This window comes from Gallus gallus, chromosome 4, assembly GCF_016699485.2.
Source record: "Gallus gallus isolate bGalGal1 chromosome 4, bGalGal1.mat.broiler.GRCg7b, whole genome shotgun sequence".
In the NCBI taxonomy this organism is placed as follows: domain Eukaryota; kingdom Metazoa; phylum Chordata; class Aves; order Galliformes; family Phasianidae; genus Gallus; species Gallus gallus.
Genome location: NC_052535.1, coordinates 1,924,416 through 1,939,931, shown reverse-complemented (window position 1 = coordinate 1,939,931; position 15,516 = coordinate 1,924,416). Strand labels below are relative to the sequence as shown.

General features: G+C 51.9%; 1 protein-coding gene across 3 annotated transcripts; it reads right to left on the bottom strand.

Moving 5' to 3' along the window:
• Positions 1-1,313: 1,313 nt before the first annotated feature.
• Positions 1,314-11,643, bottom strand: PRPS1L1 (phosphoribosyl pyrophosphate synthetase 1-like 1). 3 transcript variants are annotated; one of them, XM_040700010.1, is made up of 8 exons: positions 11,349-11,643; positions 9,424-9,607; positions 8,977-9,075; positions 7,198-7,322; positions 6,061-6,234; positions 4,859-5,018; positions 4,676-4,714; positions 1,314-3,144 (listed from the first exon to the last, which is right to left on the bottom strand). In XM_040700010.1, the coding sequence occupies exons 1-8, from the start codon at positions 11,468-11,470 to the stop codon at positions 3,052-3,054; spliced, it is 996 nt and encodes a 331-aa protein (XP_040555944.1). In that variant the 5' UTR covers positions 11,471-11,643; the 3' UTR covers positions 1,314-3,051. The 3 variants fall into 3 exon arrangements, with proteins under 3 accessions (XP_040555944.1, XP_040555945.1, XP_420181.1); XM_040700011.1 differs by having other exon boundaries at positions 4,676-4,711; XM_420181.8 differs by lacking the exon at positions 4,676-4,714.
• Between the last annotated feature and the right edge of the window lie 3,873 nt (positions 11,644-15,516).

The window sequence follows — 15,516 nt, the reverse complement described above, 5'->3', positions numbered from 1 at the left end:
TTTGTGCTGCTGTCGCTGCCGGCACCTCGCAGGGCAGCCGATGCTGCCGGAGCCGACCCCGCTCGGAGCCCTGCAGTACAGCTCAGCTCCATGCCCAGCCGCTTCCATCCCCCAGGCAGCCCTGCAGCAAAGGAGGGCCCCGTGCAGCTGCCCGAGCTGCATTTGTGACCGAGGCAGACAGGGAGAACGCTTTTCCCCTCCTATGTGCGTGCAGGAAGGGCAATACGGGAGCCGATGGTTTGCTTTCACAATGGTCACTTCTGGTCAGCCAGCCTCCTCAGATAGGCTTAGCAATTTGAAATGAAGCATTTTCTTTAATTTAAGGAAGGAACGTTTAACCCAGGAGTGCAGTCCTCACCTGAAGGGCTGCAGTGCAAAAATGCTTTATTTCCCTCAGCAGCCCTCACGTCCTGCACAGCACCCACCCCTTATGCAGCTGCAGCACTGCCACACGCAGCTCTAAGCCTGCACTGCTCCCCTCCTCCGACGTTTAATTAAAGCAATCAAGGAAACAGGGCATGCACATCTGCAGCGTTAGGAGCCCTTTGAACGATCCCTTTTGAGAGAACCTGGAGCTGTGAAGCTCACGTCCTCAAGGAAGATTGGGCCTGTTCTGCCACCCTCATGAGACCCACATCACCACCACCCTGCCCACTTTGGGGGGAAAACCCACAGTTCAGATATCCACTGATCAGTACTGAATTACTGTACAGCAGTGGTCTTCAGCAAAGCCTACCTGAGGCCACAGCTCCTGCTGTGGTGGCTCAGTCTGGGGCACGAAGACTACTCTGAGGTCAAAGACCCTTCTCTAGAGCTGCCATCTCCTTCCTTTCCCTTTCACTTACACTTTCTGGGTCTACAATAAGCAATAAAGCAATAAGAGAGGGTTGTAGTTTAGGTAAACAGGTGCCTCTCAGAACAATCCCGCTGTCTCCAATCATTAGCTTTGCACACAATACTGCACAATTCTTCACTCATGCTTGCTCCACTATTCAGCTTTTAGCACAGCTGAACACTGATGTGAACAGATCTGCTCAGATACTGAACAGAACAGGAGAAACTGCACCACCACAGCCCAAGTCCTCAAAATGAGATACAGACAGGAGCCACCACCCCGGCGGCTCAGCCCTAAGCACGCTCTCTCGTGCAGTGTGAGCACAGCAAAGCAGAACCTCGCAGTCAGCCCTGCTGCTAAGCCAGGTGACCTGCCAAGGCGCCTTCCAAACCACGCACCTACATCACAAGGTACTCTGAGGATGCACGCCATCGTTGTAGGGTCTCTATATGCACTTACAGGCAGAGGCTACGCGTTGTTGGGTTGGTGGTTTTTTTTTTTTAAATAAAAGTTTAATTCCTTCATCAGGTCACATATTTAAACACAAATGCTGCTGCGAATCCTCACGCTGCTGCTCTGACGTCCTGTGGCTCTCAGCTCTCGAGGCGTTGGCAGTGCAGCAGCGGGGCTCCAAAGCAGGAGGCAGGAATTGAATTGGGCTCTCGGCACAGCTCAGTGCAGGATGCAAAGCAAAGCGAGGGGACGCACTTTCCAGACAAACACCAATTCTTATACAAAATAAAAAACAACCCTACACTGTAATGGAAGTGTTAACATTGCCACGGGACAGGGATTCTAGGATGGGAGAGGGGAGAAGTTCTCATTAAAAGGCACAACTGAAGCAGTACTTCCCAGATCTCGACCACCTCTTTGCGGTTCGTTCCACTTACAGCCCAGCCCCCCCGTGCCATGCTAGTTACCCCAGCAAGTCATCTCGAGTTCCTTCTTTTCCCTTTTCCCTTCCCCATCTCACAAACAAACCAAGGAGGAGTGCTTATAAAAACCAGAGCATAAAACAGCTTGGCCTGTAACACCATAAGAGTCCAGGAGAGACGTAACATATTAAGATTGTCTGGTACAGTTACTATGTGTTCAAGTTTTGGATGATATTGGTTTTACACCCAAGAGCCTCAGCTAACTCTAGTTTTGGTAGTTCTCTTCTGGGCACCTTGCTGCCCATCAGGTTGGTTTTGGATCTGCAGTTTTCCCAGTGCTGTGTAACACGAGCCCCTTCAATCCATTGCCAGAAGCCAAGCTTCTGTGGGATGGAGGGGCTCAGTTACCATAGTACTGGTGAAAGCAGACCAAGGTACATGTGTACAGCATGTCCAGGTGCAGCCACAGCACACTACACAGTCCTCCAGTCAGCAGCAAGGCTAATGGGAACTTGTGAAATGGAGGAACTGGTTTTAACCTACCCTAAAACCTATAGCCCACAACCAGCAGATGTCCTCTGCATAAGAGGGGGAAGAATACTTGCCCAAGGAGCACCTTCACCACTAAGTTAACCCAACAGCAAGGCAGTACTGCAGACCATGCTCTCAGCATTCTGTTGTGCAGCACATTAAAGGACATTTCTTCAGCAATTAGGGGGAATTCAAGTCTGCAAGTTACGCCTACCTCCTTTAGCAAGAGGAAGGTGTAGCTGAACCACTCCCAGGTGTGAAACACTTCTTAGGTGTCCCCAGGGCTTCAGCTATTGTCAAAGCTTGGCCAAGACACAGGCCTTCCTCATCCCTCTTCAAGAGCTGGCAGGTGTGAGCAATAAGACAGCAGTCTCTCGGGCTCCTGTTGTACATCCAGACCCACGTGTCCTAGGGAGATCTACTTCCCAAACAATTCAGGGTGTGCACACCAGGTCATCTAACCCTGCCCGCAGACAAACCCTCTCCCCACCCCCCCCCCCTCCAAAAATAATTGTGGCAACGTGCCATGTGTCAGTCCTGCTCTCCACAGATCTGCAGTATTGAGCCAATCCTACTGATGAGCCCCCATGCACAGGGTTGCTGGCAGAGCTGGAGTGTTACAGAGATGAGCTTTACGCCCCAGCCTCCCAGTGCTGGGGTCAGAGCCAGTAAGCCTGACTTAAAGCAGGAGGAGCTGTGGAGAACTGCACTGGAACAAGCAGAGTCTTCTACTGGACTTTACAACAAGCTGAACAACTTTTGGTTTAAAAAAAAAAGAAAAGCCATACAAGCAGAAGCTGGCATCGGTTGTTATAAAGGGACATGGCTGAATAGGTAGGAGACAGATTCCCCATTATGAGTCCTCCTGATGGCTTCCGCAAGGATCATTGAGATGTCAATCACCTGCAGGGGAAAGAGACATCAAACCTGTGAGAATGGTTGCTAAGTCAGGGAAAAATCCAAGAGTGAACTCATTGCCCCGAATCTGTAATGGATCAGATGAAGACAAATCACAGTCCTACACGACGTAGGGATTTACTTCTCTGTCCCTCTGATGATACTGTACACATAGCACTACAAGACATACTTCAGTGCTGACTTTTCCCAGGATGATAATCTGCTGCCTTTCTCTGCTGGGACTCCTTAGACTTTTACCCCATTCCACGTAGCCCGGGACTCTCTTATTGGGTCTGTAGGTTGCAGAGAAGTTCAGTGAGTTTACAGCAAGAGCAAGATTACTTCCCTCGAGTCACGAGGCTTTACCACTGCCACTACTGGGTTTTATCAGAGATGAAGCTACAGTGCTCCAGTTCAGTGCCAAGCTGCTGTGCTGGCTCCACCTGGTGGGGTAAACCAGTTAGCAGCAGAGGGAAAAGAAGGCTCCAACTCCAGCTCTGAGCCCCAGCATCTAACACTTCGGCACAGTGCAGGCCCCAAGAAGCACCACAGACATGGTGCATGAATTCAGTGAAATTCATATTTAACATTCTTTTTTTCTGGATAATTTGCCTAAGAAGGAAGGGGGGAAAAAAAAACCTTAAGAGCTGCAGCAGCAGACAGAACATGGGACTTACAGCTGCTACAGTTCTTTATTTCCAAACACTGAATAGCAGAGGTTACTGTAGAACAGTGGCATGTGACAGCCTGTAATACTCCACTAATCTCACATGCCTTTGTCCTATAGATCTGGGCTGGGAATCAGTGTTTAGGATGTCCTTGACTGTGTGCACTACAGCAGTATCTTCACAGCTGCCTGTTTTCATGTGGACAGCAAAGTGGTTTTCTTTATCTTTCCTAAGTACCTGAGCACTGTGCTGTGGAGCTGCCGCCTGCACACAGCCAAACCAGCACAGCATGTGCATGGAGTTGGGCTGAACTCCCTCTTAGGTCACTTTCAGCTGTTCACTCATACACACTGTTTTCCCATTCCTTTTCCCCCCCCCCTTCACAAAACACCTTCTCACAAAAGGGACATCTGGATAAAGAAATCACACAAAGGGTTGGTTATAGGCCTGGAGATGCAAGGCAATGTTTGAAGTAGTCACAGCCTTTCAAATCATGTTTTTATTTTTTCCCCACTTGTTGTTATGAACTCAGTAGCTTCTCTGATCTCCCAAGGGCATCAGGAGAGGCAGCAAGAGCAAAGCTTTCCCCACAGAAACCAGAAATCCTTCCAGACAGCTTCTTCTGACCTCTCTTTTGTGGGGAAAACAAGGCTTGCACCCTCCCCTACTGTGGTGGGCAATGATTTCACAAGTGAGGTTAGCATCATTATCATTGAGAAATTCCTACCCTACTGCTTTCTGCTCAAGTGCACGTCCTTTGCATGCAGTACCCTCTGCAGGAGTGACAACTGCTTGCATACATTGTGCCCTCCGTGTGATCAGCGATCTGCTCTAGGTAAGGCAAGCACTAAAAAAGTGTTTAAGCCTACCTGGATAAGCAGGTGCCTTTCATAGGTGTAACAGGTCTGCTATAAGAACACAACACCGGTCAGTGCTGGAATCTGGTCTGGTGATACTGCTGTAAGCACTACACAGCACTGGTGTTTTCCCCACCAAAAGGGAGACAAACAAGCAGACCGTCTCCAAGAAGAGGCACAGGAGGAGATGCTCACCTGGATTTTAGGGCACTGCTTCATCTTGTCCTCCTGGGGGATTGTGTTTGTGACTACCACTGCCTCAAAACAGGCATTGTTGATCCGAGAAATCGCCGGCCCAGAGAAGATCCCATGAGTTAAGATGGCATAAACTTTGGTGGCTCCGGCTGACACGAGCCTATGAGCAGGGGAGGGGGGTGAGAGGGATGAAGAATTACTAACCAGCATTAAAATGACACGGGCGCAGGGCAAGGGGTAAGCCACGGCCATGTGGGGAAGCAAACAGTCAAACAAGTACCATAAAATCCACCACAAACAAGTTACACATTGCAGCAACACTTATCAGCCCTGGGATATTCGGGCTGTATCACACAAATCCACCTTCTGTGACTTCTGCCAACACAAGGGGGCAGGTATTACCACGTGCAGGCTTTTCTAGTGTACACAGCTGATACCAAAGCCTGGAAAGCTTCCTGCTCATAGAAATCCAGATGTGTGATATTAAGTTGATGGCTGAGACAGCATTTAATTATATCAGAATCAGTGACGGCAACCTACCTACATTAAACTCAAGTGTGAGAAATCAAACATCACTACACTCACCATCAAGAGTGATACCCACCAGTCGTATCTGTGATACAAAGTGCTTTCAAATAAGAGAGGAGACCACCTAGCTGCTCATATGGTCAGAAGTCCAGCTACACTTTTCATTTGTTTTCTATGAGGAAAGGTTGAGGGAACTGGGCTTGTTTAGCTTGGAGAAGGCTCCAGGGAGACCTCATTGCGGCCTTCCAGTACTTGAAGGGAGCATATGAACAGGAGAGGGGATGGATGTTTGTGAGGGTGGATGGTGATAGGACAAGGGGGAATGGTTTTAAACTGACAGGGGAGGTTTAGGTTGGATATTAGGAGGAAGTTTTTCCCCCAGAGGGTGGTGATGTACTGAACAGTTGCCCAAGGAGGCTGTGGATGCCCCATCCCTGCAGGCATTCAAGGCCAGGCTGGATGTGGCTCTGGGCAGCCTGGACTGGTAGATGGCGACCCTGTATATAGCAGGGGGTTGGAACCAGAAGGTCATTGTGGTCCTTTTCAACCCAGGCCATTCTGTGATTCTATGATTCTACCTTGTGAAACTTCACATGCAAATCAATGAATTCATTACTCAACCCTAACAATAGGTGGTTTTTTGATTGAGGAAAGCATCAACCAGCCCTACTCACTTGTCTGCAGCGTGACAGATGGTGCCACACGTGTCTGCCATATCGTCCACCAGAATGGCCACCCTGTCCTTCACATCACCCACCAGCACCATGCGGTCCACCTCGTTGGCTTTCTTGCGCTCCTTGTGAATGAGGGCAAAGTCTACATTCAATCGATCTGCAATGGAGGTCACTCTGAAGAGAGAACAGTTTCCAAACCACACTTAACTCCACAGCAGCTTCAGTCAGATCTCTTCTAGAACTGAAAAGATGCTAAGATTGCAGTAAAAGAAGCTGTCACCACATCTGCTCACCGCTCCCCGCTGTTAAAAGTGACCACAGAAGACCTTTCCTGGAGGGACTCAAGCTTTATATACTGCTACTGATGAACAGTGATGTAAAAGCACTACTGGTGAGAAGTCAGATGACAGCTGGCTGACTTCAGCAAGGAGCTGAACAGACAGAAGGCCCCGGCTGACACACCTGGGCCACAACACTGCTACAGGAAGGCACACATCAACATCTGGGTGGAACAGTCTCCTGGATTCAAGAACACACCTGCTTTACTTTGCTGCTCACATGCAAGCACTATACAGAAGCAGCAAGAATCAGCCTGGTTTCTGCCTAATCTGACACCGTTCCAAACTGCCCACAAACTGCTGCTCATCTGCAGAAAGATGGGAGACTGTCAGACTATCTAAGCAGAAATGTGCTCAGACATATGCTGCTGCTCTTAAGAAAGGAACCGTCTATCATCTTTGCTCTCAGGGAAGAGGACGAGCAGCAGCAGGCTGAAATCACAGCAAGCAATTAAAATTAAGAGCAATAAAGCAAGAAAATGCCTCAGTAGACTAAATACCACAGAGAACAGTCTAGATGAAAAGGCATTATTCACCAGCAGGAGTTACCTTGTCTTGGCATATGAGCATGAGCTACACAATCCTCCCCCTTAACACGCAGAATTCCCTTCCCTTTAATTCTCCATGTAGCTTGAGAAACCTTATAAATATTCCCCAGGAAGAGTAACAGACTGCTCTTCCCCTGTTGCAGCAAGCTGGCAGATGGGGAACGTCTTCAGAGCAGGGTCACAGCCAGCTATGAGCACACTCAGGAATTCAGGTAGATGAAGCAGCATCTCTGCTTGCTCTGACAGCTTACCTCTTGGCTCCACCAGCATCTGGTGAAACAATGGTGCAGTTCTTCCACTCAGGAATATTCTCTTTGATCCATTTCAGTACAGCAGGTTCAGCATACAAGTTATCAACAGGGATGTCAAAAAAGCCCTGCAAGAAAGATGGCAGGAACAGATGCAGCTGAAGGTCACATACCAAGACCAGAGATTGGAAGATTGCTACGTTATCAGGCACACTGCCACAGCATTTGCTGCTTTCCTTTCTACTTGCCTCAATGCAATGGCAGTAGCCTTTGGGATATACAGAACAGTGGTAAGACTGGAACCAGTTTAGCAGTGTGTAAGTAATACTTAACAGCTAACACTTTTACAACATGGAATTAGCTCTATCTCAAGTGGTATAGAAAAACAACATCAAAACAGCAATGCACCTGGTTGCACAACTGTACACTGACCCAGCAGACTGCTGCAGGTAAACCTCAAAGGTCACTAAAAGCTGTAAGTTAATGCTGGACAGGGAGTGATGGATAGGAGCGGGGAGGAGTGCCCAGCACAACAGGCCTTACATTCAAGGTGCAGGGGAGCAGATCCTTCCTACCATCACTTCTGGGTTCAGCAACCCCATGTGTCCTTGCTTGGTAACCAAGAAGCAGGCTGGAACCAGACATGCTGGACAATGATCTTCACAAAACTAATTATTGAACTTAATCTCAACACTGCTGCTGCTACTGCAAGGTGATCCCCATGGCAGACACTGCTGCTCCAAGATGCTCAGGGAAGAGGAATACCACTGCTGGGCTCTGTGATCTTTGGAAAGTCTCAGCTGCACTCCCATACATTTTCTACCTGAGATGAAGCATTTCTGGGCAAACACCACCAGAATTTACACTGACATGTGAGTGGCTGCACTTCCAACCATTAAAATGACAGCAAGCCCACCTACTTCACCAGGCAGCAGACAGCTGACCTCTCTGGATTCACAATGCTTGCACCAACACAACAGATGTGCTACAACTGTCCCAGGTGTAAACTAATTTCTTGGTCTCATAGCTTGTCCAAGGTGGAAAGATGCAAGACTAACAGCACCTTGCTGGCCCTCCCCTCCCTGCTAAACAGCTCCTGCTGTTTCAAAGCAAGCCCTGGCCAAAATTCCAACTGCTCTGTTGAGATGGCTCATTTCCAGCAAACCCATTGTTTTCCCTTCACCAGCAGCTCAGGAGGGGATCAAAGCCAACCACAGAGGAAGGGTGGAATGGATACAAGCAGAGTTGCCCATCTCACCAGCAGCGAGCTTCCATGGAACTGCCCCGGTCAACTGAATGCCATAAGCAGCTGTGCCAGCACACCTGGAGGGTGTGGTGACCTCAGGGCAGCAGTACTGTTAGCCGCTGTGTCAGACAGCACTGCTCACTCCTCCCTGACCTTCCTGCACTGGGAAGCTCCGCTCAATATTTAAGAGCACTAAATAAAACCATTCTCCATCTGAAATTCCTCATAGGACCAATTAAGAACACAGAGCGCCCCCGTATGATGACCAAGCTGCACGGATCGTTTACTAACCCAACATTCATTTATACAGGGCTTGTTGTGCTTGGTCTAATTGAGAGCAGCTAGGATTTTATTTAGGGGAACCTGCTGCCCACCTCCCCACCCCCTTCTAACTGACCCAACAACTCCCTTCCAGCCCTGTGCTCCTCAGTGCCGACTGCTGCTGTAGCTAAAAAAAGCAGATGACAGGAAAGCCTGCAAGGCAGTAAACAGGCTCAGATGGGAGCAGCTGAGTGCTTCCCGATTTCGGTTCCTACCTGAATCTGAGATGCATGCAGGTCCATTGTGATTATGTGATCTGCTCCTGCCACAGACAGCATGTTTGCAACCAGCTTGGCAGAGATCGGGGCTCGGCTCTAGGACAGGAAAAAAAAAACAGTATTTAAGACAAGTTTAACTCCTTCATCAAGATGGGAGCCTTCCACCTCTAAGCAATGATTCACAAGCAGTTACTAAAAGAAGTACTCATTAACATCGCATCTTTTCATCAGCTGCTGATTACAGGCTGGGGTATTTTCAAGCAGAACTACATCTTTGTGAAGATGAATCTGCAGTTCGATGCCCTCGGGTTTAAGTTAATTTAACTTTTATCTCTTCCTGCACATATTCCATTTCAGCTAAACCCTGGCAGGCAGGCAGGCCTGCCAGCCTCTCCAAGCATTCATACATCTTCCCCCAGCAGAACCCCTTCTTGAATCCCTTACCTTGTCCTTTTTGTCCTGCCGAGCGTAAGGGAAGCAAGGGATGACAGCTGTGACTCTGCTGGCTGAGGCAATCTTGCATGCATTTATCATGATAAGGAGCTCCATCAGATTGTCATTGATTTCCCCACAGCCACTCTGCACAATGTAGACGTCCTCCCCACGTACGCTCTCGCCTATTTCCACACTGGGAACAGATGGGGAAGGAAGAGTTGGCTCCAAACAGGAATTAAAGCTGCAGTCATTACGTATGCCTGCAGAGCAACCAAGGGACTGCAATCCCGAGGGTCTGTGGGTGACAGCACCATGTAATCATGGGTGTTTGGCACCAACGCTGTTGCTTGTTTGCTCAGTAGCTATTTCACAGTGCTCACTGCTCACATTTAATGGTTCAATAAGGCTGAAAGCGCTCAGCCTCTGCTTTTAATCTCAGTGCAAGCTGAGCACGTAAACCCCCTCAGAACAGTTCCTGTCCCCCCAAATCACAGAAGTCCAAAGCAGCAGCGTATAAAGGAAGCAGGGATGATGGCCAGTCAGCAGGGAAAGCCAAGCCAAGCTTCCAACAGAAGCCATGCTGCAGCAGATTATTCTATTAGAGCCCTAACAGCTTTTCACTGCCTTGAACAGAGAAGCCCTCCAGCTTTTCACTCTGGAAAGGCTTCTGGGGTTAATTTCTTCCTGGATGTAATGCACACTAATCCCTGCTGATGAAGGCACTGAATACAAGCCAAAGGTTCTGTTTGCCAGCAGCACGCCGCCAGCTCCAGCACATGTGTTGGGACACCTGCACCCAAAGCAGGGCTGGAAGCCACGCAGCCATCTCAGGACTTCAGATCCTGCAGACACGCTGTACAAGATGAAGCCCTGAGCGCTGCAACAGAGAAGTTTAGAGAAGCCTGCCACAGATGTGGAAGGAACCCAGAGTCACTCTGGGGAGGACAAACCCTTCCCCAGTTTCTTCCAGTGCTGGTGATGCTCACACCCATGTTGGTGCTGAACGCCTGGCCTTTCTGCTCCACCTCCACCAGCAAACTGCTAACTCAAGACACCTCGCCATGCTTACTGCTCACAGCACACTCCAGGCTCTCGTGGAGACCTTCCCAGTGGGCAAACAGCACACAGGGCCACCTCCCACTGTACTTTAATAGCAGAGTTTAACATTAGAGATCATGTAAGAGCACAACTGAACTGCTGTGCTATTTTCCAGCACGGGCCTTGAGTTGATGGGGGTAGATAAGAGATGTATTGGATGTTCAGAACCCACATCAGTGCTCACGCGGGGGGCTGCTGGGAGGGTAGGAGCACCTCAACGTGAGGACAGAGCCGTGGCACTGCAGCCCATCACACAGAGCCCTCCCACAGCTCTGTGCACAGCCTCAGGGCAGCAGCTACAGCACCACGTAATGGAAACAACTCATCTCACGTCTGCACGAGACCATTCTGGGCAACCATTCAGGATTCCTCCTACCGCACAGGGTGTTTTCATCGAGATATTTCCTATCTTGGCTTACGTTTGAGCCTCTCCTTTCTCCTACCTCCACAGACACGGCGAGGCCGCAGCTCGCAGGGAGGCCCGGGGCCGCGCGTGTGCCGCTCCCCGCACACCTGCACCGCACCTCCGGCCCCGCCCCGGCCCTCCCCGGCCCACAGAGGGGCAGCCCCGCGCCGAGCCGCCAGAGGGCGCGGCCACAGCCCCGGGCCCACCGCCTCAGGGCGCCCGCGGGAGCCCCGCGCCGGGCCCGGCCCGGAGCCGCCGGCCCATGTGCGAGGCCCGCGGGACGCGGCCGCCCCCGGCCCCGCCGTGCCAGGCCGCCACCCGCCGCGCACTACAACTCCCGGCAGCCCCCGCGCGGCGGCCCCGCGGAACCCGGGCCGTCGTCGCCGCGCCGCCCGCCGGGAGCTGTAGTGCGGCCCCGCCCCCGCCTCACCATGTCTCCTGGTTGCTGAACTTCTTGGTCACCACCTTGCCCAGCTCCAGGCCCAGGCGGTCGGCGATCTTCTGCGACAGGTCCTGGTGCGAGCTCCCGCTGAAGATCTTGATGTTGGGCATGGCGGCGGCTGCGGCGGCGGGAGCGCTGCCTTCCTCCTTCCCCTCCTCCTGCTCCCCGCTCCGCCTCGCACCGCGGCCCGCTGCGGCGCTGGGATCCACCCGCCTCCTGCAAGGGGACGCGGCAAGGAGAGCGCAAGCCACGCCGGCCCGCGGCTACTCCGCCATCTTACCCCTTCCCGCCAGCCGCGCGGGCCCTTTATAGACTCCTCGGCCCCCGACGGACACGCCTTGGCGCGCTCTCATTGGCTACGCGGCCGTCGGGGGCGGGACCCATCCAGACGCTCCAATGGCGTGAAGGGCGCGGTGGGCGGGGCTTGGCCTGCCCTACCGAGCGCCCAAACAACGGCCCTCGCTGGGGAGCGGCGAGGTGTGCGCGCGTGCTCCCCAAGTGGGCGGGGCGGAGGGCAGGAGGAGGCGGGGGATTGGTCGCCGCCTGCCCGCCTGCCCGGCGATTGGCCAGAGAGGCCGCGGGGATGGAAATGGAGGGGGGGGAGAGTTGGCCACGCGCTTGGCGCCCCCCCACCCCCCTGCGGCCGCCATGATGGATCCCCGCCTCAGGGTTGGGAGGCGGCCGTGGCGGCGTGGGAGCAACGCACGGCAAATCCAGAGAACGGGGAGGGAAGGCTACGGCCCTTTGCCTCCAATTAGTTGCTAAAAACGTCTCATTTCCTTAATAAAGTAAGAAAACATCAGTCAGATGGGCCGCCCAACTGACCGGTCACATGAGATGGATGGGCATTGCTGACAGCACTGCTCCAAAGACACATTGCTGGCGTTATTCCACGTTAACAACTCCTCCCGTCCTCCTGGTGCGCCCATTCTTACCACATGATGTTCGCCGGTCACAGCACTTTGGGTTAATTGTGAGAGGAGCCCCCCTTGGCTGTGTGTGACCCGTTAAGGCTTCTCCTCAGCGCAACCTGTGGTTCTCCTGCGGTTATCCGATGGATATCCTGTGGGATAATGTGTTTCTGTGCCCGTATTTCAGGGATAAAGCTCCATATTGCATAACCAGCCTGGAGGCCTCTCCTCCTTCACACAGCCTGCTGAGGGTTTGGATGAGTTTGGGGTTGGACAGCACGGTGGTTACCGGGACAAAAGTCCATCCATCTTAACGACTCGTTGCTCTTAGAGCAGGATAACCAGAGGTTTTATTGAGGAGAAGCTTTTAAGCGGCCTGCAGCTAAGGCCAAGTTAAACACAGCCGAGGAGCTTCGGCTTTGAGGAGGGGTTTACCTGGACCTCCCTTCAGCTCCATGCAGGCAGGGGTTGGGTGGCTCAAATCCATTGGCCCCGGCCTGGCTGTCAAAGGGCACTGTGGAAAAGGCCTGCAGTTCAGGGAGGTTGGATGCAGCCTCGCTGATGGGAGCATTCATAAAGGGCCAAATTCACCGTGGCTTGCTTCGGTTTGAAAGGCAAATGTAGCAAACCGAATTATCCAGCCTAAGGAAGTGCATTTAATTCCCGTGTGGGTTACCTGACGGAGCGGTGCTCGTTGGCTTTGGCGTTGGGAGGAACCATCCCACAGCCTGAGCTGCTGAGTTCTCCTTTGGAAACACATCGGTGTGCAGCTGCGGAGATGCTGAAAGCACAGGAGTGGCACTGCTCCCTATTTATCTACCCAAGAGTGAGGAGGTTCTCTGAATCAGGAATGGCGTTGTGTCCTGTGGCCTGGCAATGCATTTTCCAGGGAGCTTTAAGCAGCTCATTAACGCTATCCAATTTCATGGCCGTGCCAATCAAGACAAGCGGCCCTTTTCCCTCTCTTGGCACATTCCTGCATACAATTGCTGCTCGATCACCACCACTTCCCAAGGACCCATTTCCATGCACAGAGCGTTTGGCGGAGGGTTTTGTTTTCCTTCTGTCTGCCTTGTGGGCCATCCAGTTAATGAATGACGCTCAGGAGGAACAGCACAACTCTGCCCTTTGGTGCTGGAATTCATCAGGGCTGTGGGTTATGGCATTCAGACGTCACTCTGCTTTCCGTGCCCTCACTTAACAAGTCAGGAAATCTTATCGTGGGCTCCGGGTGCATTTCTGCTGGCTGCTCATTTTCTGCTGCTCCTCTGCCTCTATCATTTTGTCACAGGGATTATTTCCAGATAAATCCCCTTTCTGCTATTATCAAACCCCCTAGGATCAAATGAGAGCTGTCTTGTTTCCAGATCCTTACTGACTCTATTAGAACACTCTATTCTTTCCTTTGAAGGGGAAAATCACTTAATCGTAGGTATCCCATTGGTTCCAGATGAGTTGTGTTTAGGAATGGAGGTCACCCATACTACGCAGCTACACACAGCATCACTGAACCACAGTTCAGGTGTCAGGGAAAGGACTAAACCATAGGAAACTGCTCCAGGCTGGACGTGGCTCTGGGCAGCCTGGTCTGCTGGTTGGTGACCCTGCACATAGCAGGGGGTTGGAACCCGATGGTCACTGTGGTCCTTTTCAACCCAGGCCATTCCATGATTGTATGATTTATGATAAGAAGCGGTGCAGACTTGGAATTAGAAGCTCACTGAAAGACCTGCTTGCTCCCTTTGAATACATTCCTACTTTTTACTGTGTGATTGCTATTCAGAAATAGGAGGACAGGGCCCAGCTGTTCCAGCAAGAGGTGGATGTTCTTCCTGCGCTGAAGGCTTCTGTTTAATCTCTTTGGATTTAGGAATATTTCCAAGGTTCTTTCCAAAGTGGGATTTGGTGGACCCTCCTAACATGCTCTGGGCTGTGTACATCCACAGCCCTTTAATCTCTCTCTGATGGCTCACCTCAGGGCACGCATCCAGAGAGGGCAGCGCTGGGAGTTTTGCTGCTTCTAGTGCAGCCTGTCTGCCTTTTCATGACTCCATAGTTCAGCTGCAGAAAAGCACCCTGTTTGCTCCTTACCTGGGGAGCTGGGTGGGACACCATGCCCTGTGCAGGCTCCTTGGCAGCTCATGCCATGGGGTTACCCAGCCTGGCTCAGAACACGTCTGGACAACAGCTTCCCAACATCCGTATGGGTCGTTTTCTAACACACTGAATGAGGATGGGAGGTGTGGGTGTGCTGGGATACCTGCAGGCTTTTCCCTTGTCCAAGTCAAAGCCGTGGGTGTCCCGGCCAGCCCTGCATTAGTTGCGATGTCTTACACAGGAGTGCAGCCCCGTGCTTCAAGTGAGGATACAATCTAGCTTTTCATCATTTATCTTTGCATTGGCGCGGCCTGGAGGCATGGACTAGCGAGTGTTACATGGATCACTGCCTGCAGGAACGCACACAGGTGCCCAACACAGTGAGATCACTGCATAGCAGTGCGCGCAGTATGGCAATAAAGGCAGGGATGCATCTTCCTGGGGTGTGTGCCGGAACTGCTCCCCCCTTCTCACAGGGACACCCAGCTGTCCCCAGAGCCTGCACAGACAACAGCAGCATGTAAAGAAATCATTCCTTTCCCCTGCCATGCTGGTTGCCCACTAGATGGTACTGAGAGCTCAGCACCGGCTCAGGAGCTGCTGATAGAAGTGCGGGCTGTCAGTGACGTTCTCAGGCTCTCAGCGGTGTTAAAGAACCTCTTGGCTTTCCCAAGGTTTCCATCCATCCCCAGCTTTATAAATAGCCGTCCCAGTCAGTGCCAAGCACCGTTTGTTGTGTCAGAACGGGGAATGGCGTGATGCGGATTAAAATAACCCGCCTGGGGGCACGGAGAGAGTGCGTGCACTGAGGCTGCTGCTATCTACACTTTAGACAACACGTTCAGCCCCCGTACAGAAAGTGGCCCAGTTCCTGAGGCTACATCAGACCTGTGTGGTCCCTGCAGGCTGTAGGGTACGCAGAGGGCGCCATCAGCGCCTTCCTCCCTGATGTCACGCCAGGCCAACCACGTGCCCAGCGCGACCTCACCTGTAGCTAGGAGACTGCACAGCTTTTGCATCAAACCTGCTGCTCTGTGCCCTCCTTTCCTAGCCCAGCACCGACAATACGTGCATTTCTATAGCAACAAAAGGACGGGGGTTTGCTTGCTTGTCAACAGTGCTGTGCACAGAACAGCCCTACTTAAAGA